General features: G+C 53.7%; 1 protein-coding gene across 4 annotated transcripts in view; it reads left to right on the plus strand.

Moving 5' to 3' along the window:
- Window positions 1-13,696, plus strand: part of LOC137313339 (NACHT, LRR and PYD domains-containing protein 3-like) — a 78,402-nt gene extending 64,706 nt beyond the window's left edge. For all 4 annotated transcript variants that reach the window (XM_067979463.1, XM_067979461.1, XM_067979462.1 and 1 more), the window contains 5 exons: window positions 1,412-1,498; window positions 1,658-1,828; window positions 2,428-2,598; window positions 2,739-2,906; window positions 3,079-13,696. In XM_067979463.1, the coding sequence (XP_067835564.1) occupies window positions 1,412-1,498; window positions 1,658-1,828; window positions 2,428-2,598; window positions 2,739-2,906; window positions 3,079-3,166 (685 nt within the window). In that variant the 3' untranslated portion in view covers window positions 3,167-13,696. The remainder of the gene's footprint in view (window positions 1-1,411; window positions 1,499-1,657; window positions 1,829-2,427; window positions 2,599-2,738; window positions 2,907-3,078) is intronic.
- The last annotated feature ends 7,026 nt before the right edge of the window (window positions 13,697-20,722 follow it).

Here is a 20,722-nt window from a genome sequence, read left to right on the forward strand (position 1 = left end):
TAATAATTCCCGAAGGACTGGAGAATCTAAAATGGAATCTTGTGAACAAGTAGGGATTTTTGAGTCTTTATCGGATCAGTAAATACAGGTCACTGAAAGAGTCTGATAATTTAATTGCAATAAACGATATTTATTGCTGTTTTTCTCACTGCCTGAGATACGTCCATTGAAGAGGCTCCTTCTCACTGTGACTTACACGTAGACCGACACTAACTGCAGCAGTCTGTGTGACGGAGTATCCCACCCTCTTACCGAGGTGTGGGGGCAAGTGACAGTCACCGGACTGTCAACGTGTTTAGGAGAGGGAAGCAGAAACACCAAACATTCATTAACAAAGAGCAAAACACAGCTTTCGGGCAGTCAACCGCCAGTGGGCGAGCTGAGCTTTCCCCACAGGATGTCGGTCCGTTATCATAACTCATCAATGACCCAGCCCTTTGCACTCTCCAATACATCCACCATCTCTTCACCCAGATGGCAGCACTCATGCCTCTGAGTCAGAAGGTCGTGGATTCAGGCCCCTCGCTCACTAATCCAGGCCGACACTTCAGTGGGATTTGGGAACTAAAATCTGCCGGTTAAAAAGGTTGAAATCTAACGGGTTGTGGGGTATTAGCCCAGGAGTACAGACACACACCGGCCAGCGGTGGGGCCTCACACACAGCGGGAGGCTCCTGGGTTAACCAGAGGCAGTGAACCCGGGAATTTCCCATAATCTGCCCCCTGTGTGTGAGGTCCCGCTCGGGGAGGGAACTTCAGAAAATTCCCCAGTAACTGTCGGGCCCGTAACACCTTAAATAAATGTAGAGCGAGTATAATGGGAATAAAGAGAGAGACTCCCCTCCCCTACAAACGAGCAGTAAAGAAACATTTAAAACATGTAAAAGGACAGAATAAACTCTCCTTGTCACATAAAATCCTGGGGGATGGATTTTACAGCAGCCGTTAGTACCGATTCACAATATAACTCACCCCGAGATATTATACAGATAAATATAATAATGCACAAAGTACAGGTAATCACCACTTTATCATTTAATTTGGGGAAAATCACCCCATTAACATAAAATCTGGGATTTAAGAAGCAGCAGAAATGAGACAAGTTTCCCAAAACATGACGGGACAAGTCACTGACCTCCATGAGGGTAATTTTGATCATCAGGGAATGAGACCGGACTGAGGGACATTTGAAGGCTTCACACAGACAGCACTTTATTTATTAAATACATTTACTGACAGTCCCTGAATATATGGGGAGTTGGACAGAGTGAGATTCATTGTCAGTGACAGGGAAATCTGGTTAATAATTTCCTGAAGGTTTTTCAGTGCTTCCTGTAATATCAGAGAGAAATTGTGTCAGATCGGGGATTGGATTCAGTTTGTTTCTCACTCTCTGTCTGGTTGTGTTTAGTCTGGGGAGAAATGAACTGGGAGATTCGGGAGTGAAACTACTGTCTGCGGCTCTGAGGAACCCGGACTGTAAAATACAGAAACTGGAGTAAGTATCAGACTGTGTGAGATTGTGTTTATAATAACTGGATGTCTGATCACGGTATATTAATGTCAGTATAGTAATAATAATTTAAATAAATACTGGGAATTTACTCTGAATCCTGTTATCTCGACTTGTCTCTGGCTTGCTCTTTCTGATCTCCAGGTTATGGGCTAACGGTCTCACTGGTTCTTGTACCGATGATCTCTCCTCCGCTCTCAGTCCAAACCGGTCACTGACGGTTCTGAACCTGGGTAATAATAAACTGGGAGATTCAGGAGTAAAACTACTGTCTGCGGCTGTGAGGAACCCGGACTGTAAACTACAGAAACTGCAGTAAGTAATAATACCACAGATGAGTGCAGTGCTTGGATGAGTGCAGCTCCAACAACACTCAAGAAGCTCGACACCATCCAAGATAAAGCAGCCCGCTTGATCAGCACCCCATCCACCGCACTAAACATTCACTCCCTTCACCACCGGCGCACTGTGGCTGCAGTGTGTACCATCCACAGGATGCACTGCAGCAACTCGCCAAGGCTTCTTCGACAGCACCTCCCAAACCCGCGACCTCGACCACCTGGAAGGACAAGAGCAGCAGGCACATGGGAACAACACCACCGGCACGTTCCCCTCCAAGTCACACACCATCCCGACTTGGAAATATATCGCCGTTCCTTCATCATCACTGGGTCAAAATCCTGGAACTCCCTTCCTAACAGCACTGTGGGAGAACCGTCACAACACGGACTGCAGCGGTTCAAGAAGGCGTCTCACCACCACCTTCTCAAGGGGCAATTCGGGATGTGCAATAAATGCTGGCCTCGCCAGCGACGCCCACATCCCGTGAACGAATAAAAAAAAAAGATAAATACTGGGAATTTTCTTTGATTGCTGTAATCTATTTCTCTCTCTCTCTCTCTCTCTCTCTCCAGGTTATGGGATAACGATCTCACAGTTTATTGTACCAAGGATCTCGCATCCGCTCTCACTACAAACCGGTCATTGACGGTTCTGGACCTGAGTTATAATAAACTAGGAGATTCAGGAGTGAAACTACTGTCTGCGGCTCTGAGGAAGCCAGACTGTAAAATACAGGAACTGGGGTAAGTATCAGACTGTGTGAGATTGTGTTTATAATAACTGGATGCCGAACACGGTACAGTAATGTCAGTACAAGTAGTAATACAAATAAATACTGTGGATTTACCATGATTCCTGTCATTTCTCTCTCTCTGATCCCCAGTCTGGATGATGTCGGTCTCACAGATTCTTGTACCGATTATCTCGTCTCCGCTCTCAGTACAAACCGGTCACTGACGGGTCTGTCCCTGGGATCAAACTCCTTCACAGACCGATCTGTCCCCACTCTCCGCTCCCTCATACTGACCTGCAGGAGTCTGGAGTGGATCGGGTGAGTGTTTGTGTTAATGTTTAATATAATAATTAAAATATCAATGCGTTTCAGTGCCTTTTATGGGTAATATTTGTCTGTAATTATTATTGAAATATTAACCCTAGTCTCCCTGTTATTTACACTGTTGTTCAATCTGTTTATTTCCTGTTTAATCTTTAATCTATTTCAGGCTGTGGGGGAATCAGTTCAGTCCAAACGGAAAGAGACACCTGGAGTCACTGCGGGAATCCAGACCCGGACTGAGTGTGAAAGTGTGAATATTTCAATTTATAACCATTCCTGGTCTCATTATATGAACATTTCAATTTATAACCATTCCTGGTCTCATTATATGAACATTTCAATTTATTACCATTACTGGTCTCATGATATGAACATTTCAATTTATTGCCATTCCTGGTCTCAATATATGAATATTTTTGGCCGATTCTCTGTCCCTCCCCTTTAACCGGCCGCGCTCCAGGTTGAAATCCAAACGGCCCTTTAACGGTTTCCAGCTCGAGCTGAGCGAGCGTCGTCTCCCATTGTGACGTCAGAGGCCCAGCGACAGGGTCACGAGACTCAGTCACCCGGTCCCACAGCGCTGATTCTGCAGGATATCCGGGGCTGGATGGTCCCCAATGGGGCACTGGGTCAATGTACAGACAGGAAGGGCCCAGTGTGGGGCTCAGTCTGGGCTGCAGTGGGACACTGGGTCAATGTACAGACAGGAAGGGACCAGGGTGGGTCTCAGTCTGGGATGCAGTGGGACACTGGGTCAATGTACAGACAGGAAGGGCCCAGGGTGGGGCACAGTCTGGGTTGCAGTGGGACACGGGGTCAATGTCCAGACAGGAAGGGCCCAGGGTGGGGCTCAATCTGGGCTGCAGTGGGACACTGGGTCAATGTACAGACAGGAAGGGCCCAGGTTGGGGCTCATTCCAGGCTGCAGTGAGACACTGGGTCAATGTACAGACAGCAAGGGCCCAGGGTGGGGCTCATTCTGGGCTGCAGTGGGACACTGGGTCAATGTACAGACAGGAAGGGCCCAGGGTGGGGCTCAGTCTGGGCTGCAGTGAGACACTGGGTCAATGTACAGTCAGGAAGGGCCCAGGGTGGTGCTCAGTCTGGGCTGCAGTGGGACACTGGGTCAATGTACAGACAGAAAGGGCCCAGGGTGGGGCTGGGTCTGGGCTGCAGTGGGACACTGGGTCAATGTGCAGACAGGAAGGGCTCAGTGTGGGGCACGGTCGGGGCTGCAGTGGGACACAGGATGAATGAACAGACAGGAAGGACACAGGGTGGGGCTCAGTCTGGGCTGCAGTGTGACACTGGGTCAATGTACAGACAGAAAGGCCCCAGGGTGGGGCTCAGTCTGGGCTGCAGTGGGGCACGGGGTCAATGTACAGACAGGAAGGGCCCAAGGTGGAGATCAGTCTGGCCTGCAGTGGGACACTGGGTCAATGTACAGACAGGAAGGGCCCAGGGTGGTGCTCAGTCTGGGCTGCTGTGGGACACTGGGTCAATGTACGGACAGAAAGGGCCCAGGGTGGGGCTGGGTCTGGGCTGCAGTGGGACACTGGGTCAATGTGCAGACAGGAAGGGGCCAGGGTGGGGCTCAGTCTGGGCTGCAGTGGGACACTGGGTCAATGTACAGACAGGAAGGGCCCAGGATGGGGCTCAGTCTGAGCTGCAGTGGGACACTGGGTCAATGTACAGACAGGAAGGGCCCAGGGTGGGGCTCAGTCTGGGCTGCATTGGGACACTGGTCAATGAAAGACAGGAAGAGCCCAAGGTGGGTCTCAGTCTGGGCTGCAGTCGGAAACTGGGTCAATGTGGAGACAGGAAGCGCCCAGGGTGGGGCTCAGTCTGGGCTGCAGTGGGGCACTGGATCAATGTACAGACAGGAAGGGCCCAGGGTGGGGCTCAGTCTGGGCTGCAGTGGGACACTGGGTCAATGTACAGACAGGAAGGGCCCAGGGTGGTGCTCAGTCTGGGCTGCAGTGGGACACTGGGTCAATGTGCAGACATGAAGGGCTCAGTGTGGGGCACGGACGGGGCTGCAGTGGGACACAGGGTGAATGAACAGACAGGAAGGACACAGGGTGGGGCTCAGTCTGGGCTGCAGTGGGACACTGGGTCAATGTACAGACAGAAAGGGCCCAGGATGGGGCTCAGTCTGGGCTGCAGTGGGACACAGGATGAATGAACAGACAGGAAGGACCCAGGATGGGGCTCAGTCTGGGCTGCAGTGGGACACTGGGTCAATGCACAGACAGGAGACGACCAGGGTGGGGCTCGGTCTGGGCTGTAGTGGGACACTGGGTCAATGAAAGACAGGAAGGGCCCAAGGTGGGGCTCAGTCTGGGCTGCAGTCTGAAACTGGGTCAATGTGGAGACAGGAAGCGCCCAGGGTGGGGCTCAGTCTGGGCTGCAGTGGGGCACTGGGTCAATGTACAGACAGGAAGGGCCCAGGGTGGGGCTCAGCCTGGGCTGCAGTGGGACACTGAGTCAATGTACAGAGAGGAAGGGCCCAGGGTGGTGCTCAGTCTGGGCTGCAGTGGGTCACTGGGTCAATGTGCAGACATGAAGGGCTCAGTGTGGGGCACGGACGGGGCTGCAGTGGGACACAAGGTGAATGAACAGACAGGAAGGACACAGGGTGGGGCTCAGTGTGGGCTGCAGTGAGACACTGGGTCAATGTACAGACAGAAAGGGCCCAGGGTGGGGCTCAGTCTGGGCTGCAGTGGGACACAGGATGAATGAACAGACAGGAAGGACCCAGGGTGGGGCTCAGTCTGGGCTGCAGTGGGACACTGGGTCAATGCACAGACAGGAGACGCCCAGGGTGGGGCTCAGTCTGGGCTGCAGTGGGACACTGGGTCAATGTACAGACTGAAAGGGACCAGGGTGGGGCTCATTCTGGGCTGCAGTGGGACATTGGGTCAATGTACAGACTGGAATGGTCCAGTGTGGGGCTCAGTCTGGGCTGCTGTAGGACACTGTTTCAAAGTACAGACAGGAAGGGCTCAGTGTGGGGCTCAGTCTGGGCTGCAGTGGGACACTGTTCAATGTACGGACAGGAAGTGTCCAGTGTGAGGCTCAGTCTGGGCTGCAGTGGAAAACTGGGTGAATGAACAGACAGGAAGGTCCCAGGGTGGGGCTTGGTCTCGGCTGCAGTGGGACACTCGGTCAATGTACAGGCAGGAAGGGCCCAGGGTCGGGCTCACTCAGGGCTGCAGTGGGACACTGGGTTAGTGTACAGACAGGAATGACCCAGGGTGGGGCTCAGTCTGTGCTGCAGTGGGACATTGGGTCAATGTGCAGGCAGGAAGGCCCCAGGGTGTGGCGTTCTCTGGGCTACAGTGCGACACTGCGTAAATGAACAGACAGGAAGTTCCCTGGGTTGGGCTCAGTCTGGGCTGCAGTGGGACACTGGGTCTAAGTACAGACAGGAAGGGCCCAGTGTGGGGCTCAGTCTGGGCTGCAGTGGGACACTGAGTCAATGCACAGACAGGATACGCCCAGGGTGGGGCTCAGTCTGGGCTGCAGTGGGACACTGAGTCAATGTACAGACAGGATACGCCCAGGGTGGGGCTCAGTCTGGGCTGCAGTGGTACACTGTTCAATGTCCAGACAGGAAGTGTCCAGGGTGAGGCTCAGTCTGGGCTGCAGTGGGAAACTGGGTGAATGAACAGACAGGAAGGTCCCAGGGTGGAGCTCAGTCTGGGCTGCAGTGGGACACTGGGTCAATGTACAGACAGGAAGGGCCAAGGGTGGGGCTCAGTCTGGGCTGCAGTGGGACACTGGGTCAATGTACAGACAGGAAGGGACCAGGGTGGGGCTCAGTCTGGGCTGCAGTGGGACACTGGGTCAATGTACAGACAGGAAGGGACCAGGGTGGGGCTCAGTCTGGGCTGCAGTGGGACACTGGGTCAAATACAGACAGGAACGTCCCAGGGTGGGGCTCAGTCTGGGCTGCAGTGGGACACTGGGTCAATGTACAGACAGGAAGGGCCCAGGGTGGGCTTAGTCTGGGCTGCAGTGGGACACTGGGTCAGTGCACAGACAGGAAGGGCCCAGGGTGGGGCTCAGTCTGGGCTGCAGTGGGACACTGGGTCAATGTACAGACAGGAAGGGCCCAGGGTGGGCTTCGTCTGGGCTGCAGTGGGACACTGGGTCAATGTGCAGACAGGAAGGGCTCAGTGTGGGGCACGGTCGGGGCTGCAGTGGGACACAGGATGAATGAACAGACAGGAAGGACACAGGGTGGGGCTCAGTCTGGGCTGCAGTGTGACACTGGGTCAATGTACAGACAGAAAGGCCCCAGGGTGGGGCTCAGTCTGGGCTGCAGTGGGGCACGGGGTCAATGTACAGACAGGAAGGGCCCAAGGTGGAGATCAGTCTGGCCTGCAGTGGGACACTGGGTCAATGTACAGACAGGAAGGGCCCAGGGTGGTGCTCAGTCTGGGCTGCTGTGGGACACTGGGTCAATGTACGGACAGAAAGGGCCCAGGGTGGGGCTGGGTCTGGGCTGCAGTGGGACACTGGGTCAATGTGCAGACAGGAAGGGGCCAGGGTGGGGCTCAGTCTGGGCTGCAGTGGGACACTGGGTCAATGTACAGACAGGAAGGGCCCAGGATGGGGCTCAGTCTGAGCTGCAGTGGGACACTGGGTCAATGTACAGACAGGAAGGGCCCAGGGTGGGGCTCAGTCTGGGCTGCATTGGGACACTGGTCAATGAAAGACAGGAAGAGCCCAAGGTGGGTCTCAGTCTGGGCTGCAGTCGGAAACTGGGTCAATGTGGAGACAGGAAGCGCCCAGGGTGGGGCTCAGTCTGGGCTGCAGTGGGGCACTGGATCAATGTACAGACAGGAAGGGCCCAGGGTGGGGCTCAGTCTGGGCTGCAGTGGGACACTGGGTCAATGTACAGACAGGAAGGGCCCAGGGTGGTGCTCAGTCTGGGCTGCAGTGGGACACTGGGTCAATGTGCAGACATGAAGGGCTCAGTGTGGGGCACGGACGGGGCTGCAGTGGGACACAGGGTGAATGAACAGACAGGAAGGACACAGGGTGGGGCTCAGTCTGGGCTGCAGTGGGACACTGGGTCAATGTACAGACAGAAAGGGCCCAGGATGGGGCTCAGTCTGGGCTGCAGTGGGACACAGGATGAATGAACAGACAGGAAGGACCCAGGATGGGGCTCAGTCTGGGCTGCAGTGGGACACTGGGTCAATGCACAGACAGGAGACGACCAGGGTGGGGCTCGGTCTGGGCTGTAGTGGGACACTGGGTCAATGAAAGACAGGAAGGGCCCAAGGTGGGGCTCAGTCTGGGCTGCAGTCTGAAACTGGGTCAATGTGGAGACAGGAAGCGCCCAGGGTGGGGCTCAGTCTGGGCTGCAGTGGGGCACTGGGTCAATGTACAGACAGGAAGGGCCCAGGGTGGGGCTCAGCCTGGGCTGCAGTGGGACACTGAGTCAATGTACAGAGAGGAAGGGCCCAGGGTGGTGCTCAGTCTGGGCTGCAGTGGGTCACTGGGTCAATGTGCAGACATGAAGGGCTCAGTGTGGGGCACGGACGGGGCTGCAGTGGGACACAAGGTGAATGAACAGACAGGAAGGACACAGGGTGGGGCTCAGTGTGGGCTGCAGTGAGACACTGGGTCAATGTACAGACAGAAAGGGCCCAGGGTGGGGCTCAGTCTGGGCTGCAGTGGGACACAGGATGAATGAACAGACAGGAAGGACCCAGGGTGGGGCTCAGTCTGGGCTGCAGTGGGACACTGGGTCAATGCACAGACAGGAGACGCCCAGGGTGGGGCTCAGTCTGGGCTGCAGTGGGACACTGGGTCAATGTACAGACTGAAAGGGACCAGGGTGGGGCTCATTCTGGGCTGCAGTGGGACATTGGGTCAATGTACAGACTGGAATGGTCCAGGGTGGGGCTCAGTCTGGGCTGCTGTAGGACACTGTTTCAAAGTACAGACAGGAAGGGCTCAGTGTGGGGCTCAGTCTGGGCTGCAGTGGGACACTGTTCAATGTACGGACAGGAAGTGTCCAGTGTGAGGCTCAGTCTGGGCTGCAGTGGAAAACTGGGTGAATGAACAGACAGGAAGGTCCCAGGGTGGGGCTTGGTCTCGGCTGCAGTGGGACACTCGGTCAATGTACAGGCAGGAAGGGCCCAGGGTCGGGCTCACTCAGGGCTGCAGTGGGACACTGGGTTAGTGTACAGACAGGAATGACCCAGGGTGGGGCTCAGTCTGTGCTGCAGTGGGACATTGGGTCAATGTGCAGGCAGGAAGGCCCCAGGGTGTGGCGTTCTCTGGGCTACAGTGCGACACTGCGTAAATGAACAGACAGGAAGTTCCCTGGGTTGGGCTCAGTCTGGGCTGCAGTGGGACACTGGGTCTAAGTACAGACAGGAAGGGCCCAGTGTGGGGCTCAGTCTGGGCTGCAGTGGGACACTGAGTCAATGCACAGACAGGATACGCCCAGGGTGGGGCTCAGTCTGGGCTGCAGTGGGACACTGAGTCAATGTACAGACAGGATACGCCCAGGGTGGGGCTCAGTCTGGGCTGCAGTGGTACACTGTTCAATGTCCAGACAGGAAGTGTCCAGGGTGAGGCTCAGTCTGGGCTGCAGTGGGAAACTGGGTGAATGAACAGACAGGAAGGTCCCAGGGTGGAGCTCAGTCTGGGCTGCAGTGGGACACTGGGTCAATGTACAGACAGGAAGGGCCAAGGGTGGGGCTCAGTCTGGGCTGCAGTGGGACACTGGGTCAATGTACAGACAGGAAGGGACCAGGGTGGGGCTCAGTCTGGGCTGCAGTGGGACACTGGGTCAATGTACAGACAGGAAGGGACCAGGGTGGGGCTCAGTCTGGGCTGCAGTGGGACACTGGGTCAAATACAGACAGGAACGTCCCAGGGTGGGGCTCAGTCTGGGCTGCAGTGGGACACTGGGTCAATGTACAGACAGGAAGGGCCCAGGGTGGGCTTAGTCTGGGCTGCAGTGGGACACTGGGTCAGTGCACAGACAGGAAGGGCCCAGGGTGGGGCTCAGTCTGGGCTGCAGTGGGACACTGGGTCAATGTACAGACAGGAAGGGCCCAGGGTGGGCTTCGTCTGGGCTGCAGTGGGACACTGGGTCAATGTGCAGACAGGAAGGGCTCAGTGTGGGGCACGGTCGGGGCTGCAGTGGGACACAGGATGAATGAACAGACAGGAAGGACACAGGGTGGGGCTCAGTCTGGGCTGCAGTGTGACACTGGGTCAATGTACAGACAGAAAGGCCCCAGGGTGGGGCTCAGTCTGGGCTGCAGTGGGGCACGGGGTCAATGTACAGACAGGAAGGGCCCAAGGTGGAGATCAGTCTGGCCTGCAGTGGGACACTGGGTCAATGTACAGACAGGAAGGGCCCAGGGTGGTGCTCAGTCTGGGCTGCTGTGGGACACTGTGTCAATGTACGGACAGAAAGGGCCCAGGGTGGGGCTGGGTCTGGGCTGCAGTGGGACACTGGGTCAATGTGCAGACAGGAAGGGGCCAGGGTGGGGCTCAGTCTGGGCTGCAGTGGGACACTGGGTCAATGTACAGACAGGAAGGGCCCAGGATGGGGCTCAGTCTGAGCTGCAGTGGGACACTGGGTCAATGTACAGACAGGAAGGGCCCAGGGTGGGGCTCAGTCTGGGCTGCATTGGGACACTGGTCAATGAAAGACAGGAAGAGCCCAAGGTGGGTCTCAGTCTGGGCTGCAGTCGGAAACTGGGTCAATGTGGAGACAGGAAGCGCCCAGGGTGGGGCTCAGTCTGGGCTGCAGTGGGGCACTGGATCAATGTACAGACAGGAAGGGCCCAGGGTGGGGCTCAGTCTGGGCTGCAGTGGGACACTGGGTCAATGTACAGACAGGAAGGGCCCAGGGTGGTGCTCAGTCTGGGCTGCAGTGGGACACTGGGTCAATGTGCAGACATGAAGGGCTCAGTGTGGGGCACGGACGGGGCTGCAGTGGGACACAGGGTGAATGAACAGACAGGAAGGACACAGGGTGGGGCTCAGTCTGGGCTGCAGTGGGACACTGGGTCAATGTACAGACAGAAAGGGCCCAGGATGGGGCTCAGTCTGGGCTGCAGTGGGACACAGGATGAATGAACAGACAGGAAGGACCCAGGATGGGGCTCAGTCTGGGCTGCAGTGGGACACTGGGTCAATGCACAGACAGGAGACGACCAGGGTGGGGCTCGGTCTGGGCTGTAGTGGGACACTGGGTCAATGAAAGACAGGAAGGGCCCAAGGTGGGGCTCAGTCTGGGCTGCAGTCTGAAACTGGGTCAATGTGGAGACAGGAAGCGCCCAGGGTGGGGCTCAGTCTGGGCTGCAGTGGGGCACTGGGTCAATGTACAGACAGGAAGGGCCCAGGGTGGGGCTCAGCCTGGGCTGCAGTGGGACACTGAGTCAATGTACAGAGAGGAAGGGCCCAGGGTGGTGCTCAGTCTGGGCTGCAGTGGGTCACTGGGTCAATGTGCAGACATGAAGGGCTCAGTGTGGGGCACGGACGGGGCTGCAGTGGGACACAAGGTGAATGAACAGACAGGAAGGACACAGGGTGGGGCTCAGTGTGGGCTGCAGTGAGACACTGGGTCAATGTACAGACAGAAAGGGCCCAGGGTGGGGCTCAGTCTGGGCTGCAGTGGGACACAGGATGAATGAACAGACAGGAAGGACCCAGGGTGGGGCTCAGTCTGGGCTGCAGTGGGACACTGGGTCAATGCACAGACAGGAGACGCCCAGGGTGGGGCTCAGTCTGGGCTGCAGTGGGACACTGGGTCAATGTACAGACTGAAAGGGACCAGGGTGGGGCTCATTCTGGGCTGCAGTGGGACATTGGGTCAATGTACAGACTGGAATGGTCCAGGGTGGGGCTCAGTCTGGGCTGCTGTAGGACACTCTTTCAAAGTACAGACAGGAAGGGCTCAGTGTGGGGCTCAGTCTGGGCTGCAGTGGGACACTGTTCAATGTACGGACAGGAAGTGTCCAGTGTGAGGCTCAGTCTGGGCTGCAGTGGAAAACTGGGTGAATGAACAGACAGGAAGGTCCCAGGGTGGGGCTTGGTCTCGGCTGCAGTGGGACACTCGGTCAATGTACAGGCAGGAAGGGCCCAGGGTCGGGCTCACTCAGGGCTGCAGTGGGACACTGGGTTAGTGTACAGACAGGAATGACCCAGGGTGGGGCTCAGTCTGTGCTGCAGTGGGACATTGGGTCAATGTGCAGGCAGGAAGGCCCCAGGGTGTGGCGTTCTCTGGGCTACAGTGCGACACTGCGTAAATGAACAGACAGGAAGTTCCCTGGGTTGGGCTCAGTCTGGGCTGCAGTGGGACACTGGGTCTAAGTACAGACAGGAAGGGCCCAGTGTGGGGCTCAGTCTGGGCTGCAGTGGGACACTGAGTCAATGCACAGACAGGATACGCCCAGGGTGGGGCTCAGTCTGGGCTGCAGTGGGACACTGAGTCAATGTACAGACAGGATACGCCCAGGGTGGGGCTCAGTCTGGGCTGCAGTGGTACACTGTTCAATGTCCAGACAGGAAGTGTCCAGGGTGAGGCTCAGTCTGGGCTGCAGTGGGAAACTGGGTGAATGAACAGACAGGAAGGTCCCAGGGTGGAGCTCAGTCTGGGCTGCAGTGGGACACTGGGTCAATGTACAGACAGGAAGGGCCAAGGGTGGGGCTCAGTCTGGGCTGCAGTGGGACACTGGGTCAATGTACAGACAGGAAGGGACCAGGGTGGGGCTCAGTCTGGGCTGCAGTGGGACACTGGGTCAAATACAGACAGGAACGTCCCAGGGTGGGGCTCAGTCTGGGCTGCAGTGGGACACTGGGTCAATGTACAGACAGGAAGGGCCCAGGGTGGGCTTAGTCTGGGCTGCAGTGGGACACTGGGTCAGTGCACAGACAGGAAGGGCCCAGGGTGGGGCTCAGTCTGGGCTGCAGTGGGACACTGGGTCAATGTACAGACAGGAAGGGCCCAGGGTGGGCTTCGTCTGGGCTGCAGTGGGACACTGGGTCAGTGCACAGACTGGAAGGGCCCAGTGTGGGGCTCAGTCTGGGCTGCAGTGGGACACTGAGTCAATGCACAGACAGGATACGCCCAGGGTGGGTCTCAGTCTGGGCTGCAGTGGGACACTGTCAATGTACAGACAGGAAGGGTCCAGGTTGAGGCTCAGTCTCGGCTGCAGTGGGAAACTGGGTGAATGAACAGCCAGGAAGGGCCCAGGGTGGGGCTCAGTGTGCGCTGCAGTGGGACATTTGTTCAATGTACAGACAGGAGGGGCCAAGGTAACTTGTTTCCTAATGCACAATGTGTGTCTCTTCCAGTGAGGATTCGGACTCTGCAACAAGTGTCCCGACAAATCCTCCCCTTTCCTCCAATTCTGGCCTCTGGCACATCTCCCACTGCCATTGCTCCACCATTGATGGCCGTGCCTTCAGCTGCCTGGGCCCTCAGCTCTGGAATACCCTCCCTAAACCTCTCCATGTCCCTCTCTTCCTTTGAGACGCACCTTAAAACCTACCTCTTTCACCAAGGTTTTTCACACTTGTCCATGACCTCCTTGGGTTGCTCGGTGTAATAGGATTCGCTCCTGTGAAGCGCCCTCAGATGTTTTACTCCCATAAAGGTGCAATATAAATGTAAGTTGTTGTCTGTGTGCTGTGTTCATAAAACTCCACCGCTTAGTTCAGCTCAGGCCTGGTCTTGTTATTTTTTTAAAAAATGGTGTTAGTGTCGTAAATCATTGAATAAAAGATCATTGAAATTACATCCCTCCTCCTCCAAGCGGCATTGCAGATGTGACTGTTTGGTCCAGTGAACTCTGTGTGTGTGTGTTGTGGGGGGGGGGGGGGGGTCTTACTCGGGAGGCTGGATATGCAGTTCACACAAAATGATGAGACGGACTGTGAGCAAATGAGCTCAGCTGGGACCCCACAAAATGGCCTCGCGACATGCAACTTAAAATGGCCGCCATGCAACTGCCCCAAAATGATCAACGTGAGCCTGCCGCAAAATCACAGAATGAAACATCACAAAAGGAAGACATTCGGCCCATCTTTCCGGTGTCGGCACTTTTTAAAAGCTAACCAGATAGTCCCATTACGCTGATCTTTCCCCGTGGCCAACCCAGTTTTCCTTTTCCAGGAATTATCTAATTCCCTTTTGAAAGTTACCATTGAATCTGCTTCCACCTCCCTTTCAGGCAGTGAATTGCAGATCATTACAACTCGCTGCATAATAAAAAAATCCTTCCTCATGTCACCTCTGGCTCTTTTGACAATTATTTTGAATCTCTGTCCTCTGGTTACCGACCCCCTGCCACTGGAAACAGTTTCTCCTTATTTACTCCATCAAAACCCCTCAAATGACCGCTCTGTCCCCTCAAAGTTATCGCATCTCCCTGAAACACAAGCATCATTTTGAAATTATAACAAACCCTCGAAGCCCGTACAGGGGTTCATGTTTCAGACGTTAATCTCCTCTCAGCCCCTATTTGTCTCACACTGGGTTAACGTGTTTGTATAACATTGCAGGCCGGGCTACTTTAACCCCAGTCTTTAACCTGATTAAATCACAACGGTCACAATCAAACAGGAACATGTTAAACCGAGGCCCCAAAACCAGGGCCCAGAGAGGAAATTTAACCCCAGGGCAATAAACAGAACGAACTCACGTGGGCCCTGTTTGGGTGCAACTTGTGGAGGAGGTCTGGCAGGAGGCCTCATTTCGTCACCCCTGGAGAAGTCTTTGGTCGGTCCCCTCTGCAGGAGGCCTCAGTCAGTCCCCTCTGGGGGCGGACTCGAGTCCACTCTGGAGAGGAGGCTTCGGTTAGTCCCCTTTGCGGGAGGGCTTGGTCGGTCCCCTCTGGGGGAGGTGTCAGTCAGCCGCTCTGACGTTGGCCTCCGTCAGTCCCCTCCAGAGAAGAAGGCCTTGGTTGGACCCCTCTGGGGGTGGCATCGGTCACCCCTGAGTGATCCCAGAGTTGTCGTCTTTATATTTCGAGCACCGCAACAACTGCAAATACAACAACAACAAGTTGTATTGGTTATGGTGGTCACCTTGGTCAAAATTGCCCCAAAGTACCGAAGCCATCTTGGACAAATCAGCGGCGAGTACGGCAGTCATCTTGTTCGAAATGGCAGCAAGTACCGCGCAGATTGTCCCCAGTGATATCACAGTGGTCCCAGTGACACCAGAGTGAATTCAGAGTGCACCGAGTGATCCCAGAGTGCAACCAGTCACCCGAGACTGATCGCAGAGTATATCCAGGGATCCCAGATTGCACCCCGAGTGATCCCAGAGTGCAGCCAGGGATTCCTGAGTGCAGCCAGTCACCCCAGATTGATCCCAGTTTGGCAGTCTTTATATTTTGACTAACACCACAACCACTACTACTACAACAACTTGTATTTATTGTATATATATATGATATATATATGTATATTTACACACGGCCAACATGGCGGCAAGAATGGCAGCCATCTTGGATAAAATGGCGGCAATCACAGCAACCACCTTGGACAAAATTGACGCAAGTATGGTGGCCACAATGGACAAAGTGACCGCAAGTGTGGCTGCCACCCTGCAAAAAATGGTGGCATGTACGGCAGCCGTCTTGGACAAAATGGACGCAAGTGCAGTGGCCATCTTCGAAATAATGGCGGCAAGAACGGCAGCCATCTTGGACAAATTAGACGCAAGTATGGCGGCCATCTAGGACAAAATGGAGACAAGTACGGCGGGCATTTTTGGACAAAATGGCGGCGAAAACGGCAGCCATTTTGTGCAAAAGAGCAGCAAGTACAGTAGCTATCTTGCATAAATTGGCAGCAAGTACGGCGGCCATCTTGGACAAAATGGCTGTAAGTATGCAGGCCATCTTGGACAAAATTACGGTATGTCCGGCAGCCGCCTAGGACAAAATGGCCGCATGTACAGCGGCCATTTTCGAAAAAATGGCGGCAAGAATGGCACGATCTTGGACGAAATAGTCGCAAATATGGTGGCCATCTTCGAAAAATTGGTGGCAAGTACGTCGGCCATCTTGTCCAAAATGGCAGAAAGTACAGCGGCCATGTTGGACAAAATTGCTGCAAGTACGGCGGCCATCTTTCACAAAATGACGGCAAGAACGGCTGCTCGGTTGGACAACATAGCAGCAAGTACGTGGACATTTTAGACAAAATGGCCTCAAGTATAACGGACAACTTGGACACAATGGCGGCAAGTACGGCGGCCATCTTAGACAACATGGCGGCAGGTAAGGCTGCCAACTTGGACAAAACGGTGACAAATACGGCGGCCATCCTGCACAAAATGGCGGCAATTACAGTGGCCATTTGTACAAAATGTCCGAAAGTATGGCGGGCCATGTTGGACGATATGGTGGCAAGTTCGTCGGCCAACTTGGACAAAATTGCGGCATATACTGCAGCCATCTTGGACAAAATGGATGCAATTAAAGTGGCTATCTCGGACAAAATGGCCGCAAATAGTGTGGCCGTCTGGGACAAAAAGCCGGCAAGTACGGCGGCCATCTTTGACAAAATGGCCGCAAGTACGTTGCCATCTTGGAGAGAATGGGGGCAAGTACAGCCGCCAACTACAAAAAAATGACGGCAAGAACGGCAGCCATCTTGTACAAAATAGCAGAAAATATGCTGGCCATCTTGGACAATGTGGCGCCATTTACAGTGGCCATCTGCGAGAAAATGCCTCCTAGCACGGCCGCCATCTTGGACAAAACCGCGGCAATTATGGCCGTCATCTTGGACAAGAGGTCAGCAAGTACGTCAGCCATTTTGGACAAAACGGCGGCATATAGGCAGCCATGATGGACAAAATGTTGGCAAATACTGAGCACAGTGTCCCCAAGTGATTCCTCAGTGAATCCAAAATGTCCCAATGACCCCTAGAGTACACCAGAGTGCACCCAGTCACCCCAGAGTGATCCCTGATTTCACACAGGGATCCCAGAGTGCAAAGAGTCAAGCGAGAGTGATCCCAGATTGCACGCAGGGAACCCAGAGTGCACCCAATGTGTGTCCAGTGAATCCAGAATGATCCCAGTCAGCACTGTGTGAACCAGAACGCATCCAGTCAATCCAGAATTATCCGAGATTGCACGCAATCAACTCAGAGTGATGCTGGAGCGCGCCCATGGATTCCAGATTGCACCCAGTGATCCCAGACTGCACTCAGTCAACCCAGAGTGACCACCACCACAACTACTACAACAACAACTTGTATTTATATTTGCATGTTTCATATATATATGATATATATATATATATATGTGTGTGTGTGTATTACGGCAGCCATCTTGGACAAATTGGAGGGAAGTACACAGCTATCTTGGACACAATGGTGGCAAGCACCGCACAGAGTGTCCTCAGTGATCCGACGGTGAACCCAGAATATCCCAGTGAGCCCACAGTGACCCCAGAGTGCACCGAGTCACCGCAGATTGAATTCAGATTGCATCCAGGGATCCCAGAGTGCACCCAGTCAACCCGGAGTGATCCCAGAGTGCACCTAGAGATTCCAGATTGCACGCCGTCATCCCAGATTGATCCCAGATTGGCAGTCTTTATATTTAGACCACTACGATAACAACTACTACTACAAAAACTTGTATCTATGATACGTATAACTATTTTGTATAAACATATGCCTGTATTTAAACAAGGCCAGCATGGCAACATGTACGGCAGCCATCTTTGACAAAATTGAGGGAAGTGCGGGGGCCATCTTTGACAAAATGGTGGCAAGTACGGTGGCCATCTTGAACAAAATAGGCAGCAAGTATGGAGGCCATCTTGGACAAAATGGCGGCAAGTACGGCATTCATCTTGGTCGAAATGACGCCAAGCAGTGCAGATATCTTCTATAAAATGGCGGCAAGCGCAGTGGCCAAATTGGACAAAATGGCGGCAAGTTCGGCGGCCATCTTGGACAAAGTGGCAGCAAGTACGGCGGCCATCTTGGACAAAATGGCGGCAAATACTGTCGCCGTCTTGGACAAACAGGCGGCAAGTATGGCGGCCATCTTCGACAAAATGGATGCAATTACAGTGACCATCTTCGATGAAATGGCGGCAAGAACGGCGGCCATCTTGCACAAAGGTGCTGCAAATACGGCGGACATCTTGGACAAATTGTCTGGAAGTACGTCGGCCATCTTGGACGAAATGGCGGCAATTACGGCGGCCATCTTGGACAAAATGGCGCCAATTAGTGCAGACATCTTCTATAAAATGGCGGCAAGTGCAGTGGCCATCTTGGACAAAATAATCGAAAGTACTGCCGCCATCTTGGTCAAATTAACGGCGAGTACGGCAGCCATCCTTGTCGAAATGCCTGCAAGTACCGCTCAGAATGTCCCCAGTGATACCACAGTGACCCCAGAATTTCCCAGTGTCCCCTCAGTACAACAGAGCGCACCCAGTCACCCCAGAGTAAACCCTGAGTTCACACAGGGATGCAAGCCTGCACCCAGTCAAGCCAGAATGATCACAGATTACACAGCGGGAACACAGAGTGCACCCAGTCAGCACTGTGTGACCCAGAATGCATCCAGTCAATCCAGAATTATCCGACATTGCACGCAGTCACCCCAGAGTGATCCTGGAGTGCTCCCAGGGGTCCCAGAGTGCACCCAGTGATCCCAGACTGCACCCAATCATCCCAGATTAATGCCAGAGTGGCAGTCTTTATATTTAGACCACCAAAAACAACAACAACAACTTGTATTCCTAAAATACATATTTTCTATATATATATATATATACACAAAGCCAGCATAACGGCAAGTATGGCCGCCACCTTGTACAAAATGGAGGCAAGTACGGCCGACAACTGGGACAAAATGTGTCCTCAGTAATCCGACAGTGACCCCCGAATGTCCCAGTGACCCCACATTGGCCGCAGAGTGCACTGAGTCGCCCCAGAGTGTTCCCAAAGTGCACCCAGGGATCCCAGAGTGCAACCAGTCACCCCGGAGTGATCCAGAGTGCAAATATAGATCCCAGATTGCACGCTGTCAATCCAGATTCATCGCAGAGTGCACCCAGGGATCCCGGATTGCACACGGTCACACAAGAGTGATCCCAGGGTGCAACAAGTGATCCCAGAAAGCGCCCAGACACCTCAGAGTGACCACAGAGTGGCAATCTCTTTATTTAGACCACCACCATAACAACTACTAGTACAACAACAACTTGAATTTATAATATACATCATGTATATGAATTTACGCTAACCCGGTATGATGGCAAGTACGGCAGCTATCTTGGACAAAATGGGCACGAGTCCGACTGCCCTTTTGGACAAATGGCGGCAAGGACGGCGACAGTCTTGGACAAAAGGGCGGCAAGTACGGCGGCCATTTTGCACAAAATGGCGGAAAGCACGGTGGCCAACTTGGACAAAATGGCGGCGATTACGGCCGCCATCTTGGACGCAATAGCGGCAAGTACCACACGGCAATTCGACAGGAACAGGAGGAGGCCATTCAGCCCCTCATGGCTGTTACACAGTTGCAGGTGGAGGCCATTCATCCCCTCGAACCTGTTACATCGGAAAAGGAGGATGCCATTCAGGCCCTCGAGCCAGTTTCATCAGTACTGGAAGCCGATAAGCCTCTCAAGTATGTCACATAGGAATAGGAGGAGGCCATACAGCCCTTCGAGACTATTATACAGGAACTGGAGGCCAACCAACCACTCAAGCCTGTCAGATAGCAACAGGAGGATGCCATTCAGCCCCTCGAACCTGTTATTTGGGAGCTGAAGGCCATTCAGCCCCACAAGCCTGTTACACAGGAACAGCAGGAGGCCATTAAGCTCCTCGAGCCTCTTGCATGGGTACTGGTGGTGGCCAGTCAGTCCTTCAATCATGTTATACAGGAACTGGAGGCCATTCAGCATCTCGATCATGTTAAGTAGGAAGAGTGAGAGGCTATGCACCGCCTCTAACCTGTTGCACAAGAACTGGAGGAGGCCATTCAGCCCCACGATCATGTTACATTGGACCAGGAGTAAACCATTCAGATTCTCAAGCCTGTTCCGCCATTCAATTTGATCACGGCTGATCTGTATATTAACTCCATGTACCCGCCTTGGTTCCTTAATCCTTAATAACCTTGCCTAACAAAAATCTATCAATCACCACTTTGAAATTAACCCCCCGACTCAACAGACTTTTGTGGGAGAGAGTTCCAGATTTCCACTACCCTTAGTGTGAAGAAGTGCTTCCTGACATCATCGCTGAACGACCTAGCTCTAATTTTAAGGTTATGCTCACTTATTCTGGAGTCCCCAACCAGAGGAAATAGTTTCTTTCTATCTACCCTATCAACTACTTGAATCATCTTAAACACCACAATTAGATCAGTCCTTAATCGTCTCTATTCAGAGGAATACAAACCTCGTCTATGCAACCTGTCCTCATAATTTAACCCTTTTAGGCCTGAACTACAGACCCGTTAGCCTAACATAAGTAGTAAGGAAAATGCTAAAATCTATCATAAAGGATATGATAACAGGACACTTAGAAAATTTCAACGGGATTATGCAAAGTCAACATGGATTTATGAAAGGGAAATCATATTTGATAAACCTACTGGAGATATTTGAGGATGTAACTGGTAGAATAGATAGGGGAGAACCAGTGGATGTGGTTTATTTGGATTTTCAGAAGGCCTTTGATAAAGTCCCACATGAGGCGTTACTGTGCAAAATTAAAGCACATGGGATTGGTGGTAATAAACTGGCATGGATTGAGAATTGGTTCA

The sequence above is a fragment of the Heptranchias perlo genome, unplaced genomic scaffold (genome assembly GCF_035084215.1).
Source record: "Heptranchias perlo isolate sHepPer1 unplaced genomic scaffold, sHepPer1.hap1 HAP1_SCAFFOLD_47, whole genome shotgun sequence".
In the NCBI taxonomy this organism is placed as follows: domain Eukaryota; kingdom Metazoa; phylum Chordata; class Chondrichthyes; order Hexanchiformes; family Hexanchidae; genus Heptranchias; species Heptranchias perlo.